Source organism: Austrofundulus limnaeus, unplaced genomic scaffold (assembly GCF_001266775.1).
Source record: "Austrofundulus limnaeus strain Quisiro unplaced genomic scaffold, Austrofundulus_limnaeus-1.0 Scaffold3, whole genome shotgun sequence".
In the NCBI taxonomy this organism is placed as follows: Eukaryota; Metazoa; Chordata; class Actinopteri; order Cyprinodontiformes; family Rivulidae; genus Austrofundulus; species Austrofundulus limnaeus.
The window spans coordinates 6,728,727-6,734,622 of record NW_013952405.1 but is presented as its reverse complement, the minus strand read 5'-3'; the positions used below and the strand labels follow the sequence as shown (position 1 = coordinate 6,734,622).

The 5,896-nt window shown below is 42.4% G+C and overlaps 1 protein-coding gene across 1 annotated transcript in view; it reads left to right on the top strand.

Annotated features, from left to right (window-relative positions):
* The window catches only part of kcnc4 (potassium voltage-gated channel, Shaw-related subfamily, member 4), an 18,754-nt gene that overhangs the window by 9,772 nt on the left and 3,086 nt on the right, over positions 1-5,896 (top strand). The window contains exons 2-3 of the mRNA XM_014019983.1: positions 484-1,420; positions 2,402-2,578. Of these exons, the coding sequence (XP_013875437.1) occupies positions 484-1,420; positions 2,402-2,578 (1,114 nt within the window). The remainder of the gene's footprint in view (positions 1-483; positions 1,421-2,401; positions 2,579-5,896) is intronic.

Sequence of the window (5,896 nt, the reverse complement as noted above, 5' to 3'; positions counted from 1 at the left end):
GGCTGAGACTCAATCACAACTCATACTCTTAATTACACACCATGAAAGATTCTTTCCAATTTTGCCACCTCTGTCTGTTAGCAAAATATCCATATACGAACCACTAGAGAGATTCTAATGAAACGTTCAGAAAGTAATCATTGGTCCTAAAAGAGCACAATGTCAGAATTTCTTTTTGTGTTTTGTCAGTATAATTAAAGASATCTTCTCTTTCCTTTGTTACACATTTATCTCCATCATGCACATTATCCTTATTTCCAAACGGCTACTTTTGTTTCTTGTGAAAGTTATACCAGTGTGTTCATAATGTTAGTTTGTGCTTGTTGTCAGTCATCTGACAGCCGCTGCCTCCCCAAAGATGATGCCTGARAGCAAACTGCTTTCAAGAGTTGAATGGCATGTCTGCAGCTTTTCAATAATGGTTTGTTGAAAAGAAACAGGAAGATGCAACATTGATTAATGCTGATTATCTGTCTTGTTCAGGGAGTGGCGCTCATCTCTCTCTTCTTCATCCTGCTGTCCATCACCACCTTCTGCCTGGAGACCCACGAGGCCTTTAACGAGTTGAAGAATGTTACGGAGAAAGTCTCCACTGACAACGGAACACAAGAAGTACAGCGGCGTGAGATGGAAACCAACCCCATCCTGCTCAGGGTGGAAGGCGTGTGTGTGGTGTGGTTCACCCTTGAGTTCTTGGTGCGCATCATCTGCTGCCCAAACAAAATGGTCTTCATCAAAAACACCCTGAACATCATTGACTTTGTGGCCATTCTGCCGTTCTACCTGGAGTTGTGCTTGAGTGGTTTGACATCCAAAGCTGCCAGTAATGTTCTGGGGTTCCTCCGTGTGGTGCGGTTTGTGAGGATCCTCCGGATCTTCAAGCTGACGCGCCACTTTGTCGGCCTGCGTGTCCTGGGCCACACGCTGAGGGCCAGTGTCAACGAGTTCCTTCTGCTCATCATCTTCTTGGCTCTTGGAGTGCTCATCTTTGCCACCATGATTTACTACGCCGAGCGCATTGGCGCCGATCCCGCCGACCCCACCATGTCCAACCATACGCACTTCAAGAACATCCCCATTAGCTTCTGGTGGGCAGTGGTCACCATGACCACGCTGGGTTATGGGGACATGTATCCAAAGACATGGCTGGGCATGATGGTGGGGGCGCTGTGYGCGCTGGCCGGGGTGCTGACCATCGCCATGCCCGTTCCTGTCATCGTCAATAACTTTGGCATGTACTACTCGCTGGCTATGGCGAAGCAGAAGCTGCCCAAGAAAAAGAAGAAGCACACGCAGAACCTGGAAGCCCCGACYGACTCGGCCTCGTTTGTCAAATCAGAAACAAACTCGCACATAGAYAGCACTCAGAGCGACACGTGTCCGCTGGCTGCAGAGGAGAGCACCAGCAGGAATCGCTCAGGTACGTTTATTTTTGTCTTTGTCAGAGGATGCAGGACTGACCCTGGCCAATTTGGTGCCCTGGGCCCAAAACTCTTTTCCTATTAAACTGTTTTTTGGCCCTGGGCAAGAATTCAGGGSCRCCCCTTGTGCAATTTTCTAAATCTCCCAGCCATTTTACATACAAACAAGTTTATTTTTTATCTTGAGAAAACCAGGTTTTCCAAATAAAATAGTGACAATATAATTCATTTGAAACAAAATACCAGAAGATTACATCATACCTGCCAACCTTTGCTGGAGCTGTGGAGTAAAGCAGTTCTGGGGGGGTGGGGGTGGGGTGTCCAGGCATGTACTAAAACGTTGTAAAAAATCTACTCAAAGGAAACAAGCAGGCTGCGTAACACACAGAATATTCATAAACCTGAGTAATCCACAGACAATAGATAGATACAGTAATTCTACAGATTAAAAAAACTCTACCCAAATAAAAAGTTATGAATTATATTTTTTGTCCCCCATTTGTGGCACCCCTGGATGGACAGTGCCCTTAGCATTAGCCTACATTGCCCATGCCACGAGCAAACATTAAACTAACATAACATCAGCAATTGTACAGACGTAAACAAAAAATAGCATTTTGATATTTAAATGTGAAACTAATTTTTAAAGTTAATTTTGCTGACATTATTAGTTCTCATTTGACTTTTATCATTATAGGAATCATCTGTCTTAAAAAGCCATGATAAATATGTGATGAGCTTTAATCTGGTGATAACACAAAGAGCCTCAGCACTTTTTGACTTGAAAATCCTTAGAGTTTCTAGCAGCTGATCTGTGTTTAGACAACAGCAGATTGAATTAACGTCCCAGTCAAATTGGATTTCATCACAGAGAAATGCTGGTTTTGTGCAATCTACCTCTGTCTTTGTCTGGGTCCTCAGGGGACTCTGGGTAAAAGCTTTGGCATTTATGCTGCTGTGTGTGTCCGTCTTCCTGTCAGACTCCAAGCAGAATGGGGATGCAAATGTGGCCCTTTCGGACGAAGAAGGCTGCAGTCTGACCCAGCCGCTGTCCCCCAGTGAGAAGTGGTCCTTGCGGTGCTCCCGAGGGCGAGGCAAGAATAAGAAAGAGGCCACCTGCTTCCTCCTAACATCTGGAGATCCCACCGTCCATGTTGGTGAGCTGCAGACACATCAGGACAAACTTTAGATGCGCATGCTCGCTTTGAAGAGCCGTGCTGCTCTTGTTTACACTCACCAAACAACGGTTAAAGAAATAAATCAGCACAAAGTGGTCAGAACGATCTCAGAAGAATCAGGAAGACAYTTTAATGGAGCCAAGATAAAGCTGCTCAGTACAAGGCCTGTTTCAAACAACTCACAGTTTTACAGCTGGGTAAGCAAACTGGATCTTTTTTTAAAATCATTGTCAATTTTAACTCAGATTGGCTTCCTGTGGGGCCTAGGACCCAGTTTATATTCTTACAATCTCTTATGGAGTGTTGCACAGCCAGGTTCCTACACATATAGCAGATGTATTTCACCCATATGTACCTACGTACATATGCTTAGGTCTATTAACTCCAATCTGCTRCTTGTTCGTCTGTCTCGACTAAAGGCATGTGAGGACAGAGCATTTCAGGTTGTAGCTCCTAAATTTTGAAACACCTCAGTCTCCAAGAGGTGTGCATTAAATGGATGTTTTTAAATARCAGCTAAAAACTCACCTTTCTACGCAGGCTTTTAACGTGGCTGTATGTTTGCCTTAAGCCGTATGGTTTGTCAATGTGTTTTTTTATGCTCCGTTGTGTGCTATCCTGTTTTTATTGTGAAGCRCTTTGTGCCTATTTGACTGTGAAAAGTTCTTTACAAATAAAGTTTACTACAGATAATTAGTCAGACTGGGTATTCTTAACTGTAATAGATATTGTGACAAACAGTGAAAACAGCTTACTAGATCTGTGACTACCTCACTTAGCAGTAAAGGGTTTTAGTCCCCCCTCCACCTCCGTGTGCCCTCTGAATGTGCAGAGGTGGTCAGAACATGCGTCAGTAATGGTATGGARCATCTTCTGAAAGAGTTGCACCGGAACAACATAAAGCAAACATCTGAAAGGCTTTTAAGAGTTGTGCAACGTTACACTTGCAAATCTCAGCAACATAGTGAGACGAAGGTCCTCCATCTGTGGCGTCTGCTACTTCACTTCGTCTTCTTACTTCTGTAGATTCTACACATTGCTGCTTTTAAAGCCATCTTTWAAAAAAAATCAAATTCTAATGTGATGGAACCCRTTTTACTCATAAACTGTGGAACCAGTGCGTGCTGGGAAACCAGCAGGCAGTCATTTTTTATTACTCCAATCAATAAAAAGTCAATAGAACAGCTTTGTAGCACTAATTGCTTCATTTATCTGTGTGTGCGCTGAGTGGAAAAGCCTTGTATGTTTGAGTTATCTGTAACACGAACAGTTCGTGTGTGAAGGTTCAGCCAGTTCAGAACCAAGGGTCGGGTCAGAGCGAAAGGCTCGAGATGCTGATTGGGATTTTTCTACAGACAGAGCTGCTAATTTAAGATAYGTACTGAAAAACCACCAGCCATCTGTCATGTTTTATCAAACAGCTGTTTGGACAAGGAGACAAAAAAGAAGGATTTTCAGTTAAACGATGCCTGAGTTACATAACTGAGATTCAGCAGATGAGGAATCAGCCCTGCACTCTTCCAGGACAGGCCRGGTCGTTTTCCACAAAACACCCAACAGCAGTGAAGGTATTTTTCTGTAAAAAAAAATACACTTCACTCAGATGCGTTTCAGTAAAAGAGCTCATTAGCACGTTGCTGCTGGAGAGGCAGAAAGAAAAGGCCCAACTCRTACATTAAATGGGGCACTTACAGCAGCCTGGGTCCTGAGAGGGTTTCTATCCCACACTTTTTCTCAACAGCCCATTACATGGACTTTATATTTCAATGTATTTCCTGAAAGGATAATCAATCTCTGAGTGTTGATTAACATAGACTTTTATCTCATTTTTGCAGGTTCTGACATGTAGATGAAGAAAAAACCCTCAGTTATTTCTGGCAGATAAATAAGAGGAAGGATGATTACAGATATGAGGGCTTATTTTAATAGAAGGAAACAAACAGAAAAAAGTACAGCCTCTGTTTCCTCGCAWGGTCTTTGCCGTCTTGTTTTATTGTCATACGAGCTTTGTTCTGATAGAAGAGACCAAAACGATGAGGAAAACCAGAACACCTCAAAACTAATCTACGACGGAGAGGGGAGGGGGTTAATTAAATCCGGTGCCTTGTATCTGGTGATCCTCTGAATAACAGCATTTTATTCAATTACAGGCTGATATCGCAAACACAACACATTTTAGTCCACGTTATTACAAAATAAGGGGGTTAGAGTGGACTTCCAGCATTTTGATTCAGAGCTGTTTTGACAGAATTTAGAATTCAAAGCTTTTATTATTATTATTTTCCCAAACAAAAGGCTGCTCTGATATCGCAGCTGTTTTGTGCTGCTTCATGTAAAAAAGAAAATGACTCACAAGCTCTGCTCTTAAGAGCTAAGCCTATAGGGAACTGAAATGGCAGCTAATTCTAGCGCTAAAAGGCGTTATGAGGAAGAACAGAGTGAAAGGCTGATAGATGGAGGCCTGAAGATGCCCTCAGATGGTTGTCGGCGACAGGAAATGGACGCTCAGAGTGACAGGAAGAATATGTTCTGGTGATTAAAGTCATCACAGAGATCCTGCCTGATGCTCAGAGTTTAGCCGAAATCAAAACACAAAACACTTTTTCAAACTGGAGACATATTGTTCAAAGAAAGCATGGTGGTGTGGCGACAAAAAGGGAGCAAACGAATGTGGAAAAATGTTTTCCAATGCTCCTGAGAATCTTCATTTCCCCCCCAGAGACTCTTCTAGATGAATTGGATGATTGATTTTTTTCTTCTTTTTTTTTTACTGATATGTTTCATCAGCTTCTGAAAACTTCAAAGCCAACATTTAAAAAAGCCAAAATTTAGATCTGAAGGTTGTTTCCTGCCTGTGAGGAAGAGTGAAATTATCCACTGATTATTTTATTTTAAATGAAGCATTCGTTGCTTACACTTCTCAAGCATGATAATGAAGAGAGTGATCATTAATTGCAGACACACACACACACACACTTCAGCTGCTACGCAACGTACTTGCTGGGGACTAAACTGCTCTTTTTTAAATTTCCAGATATGAAGTGTTTTCTATTAATCAGATAGCTGCGGTGTCAGGTCTGAAGGAGCATCACAGTGCTTTTCCACAGCGTCTTGAAGTCTTAAAAGCATTTGGTCAGAACTGACCAAATGACCATCATACCCACCAAGACTATGTATCAAACAGGAGCAGTGTTTATAAGAATTATTCACACCCTTGTATGTTTTATGTTTTTATTGCTGTCAGAAATCATCCATCCATTGTCTTTACCTGCTTCTTCCTTTCAGGGTCACTGGGGT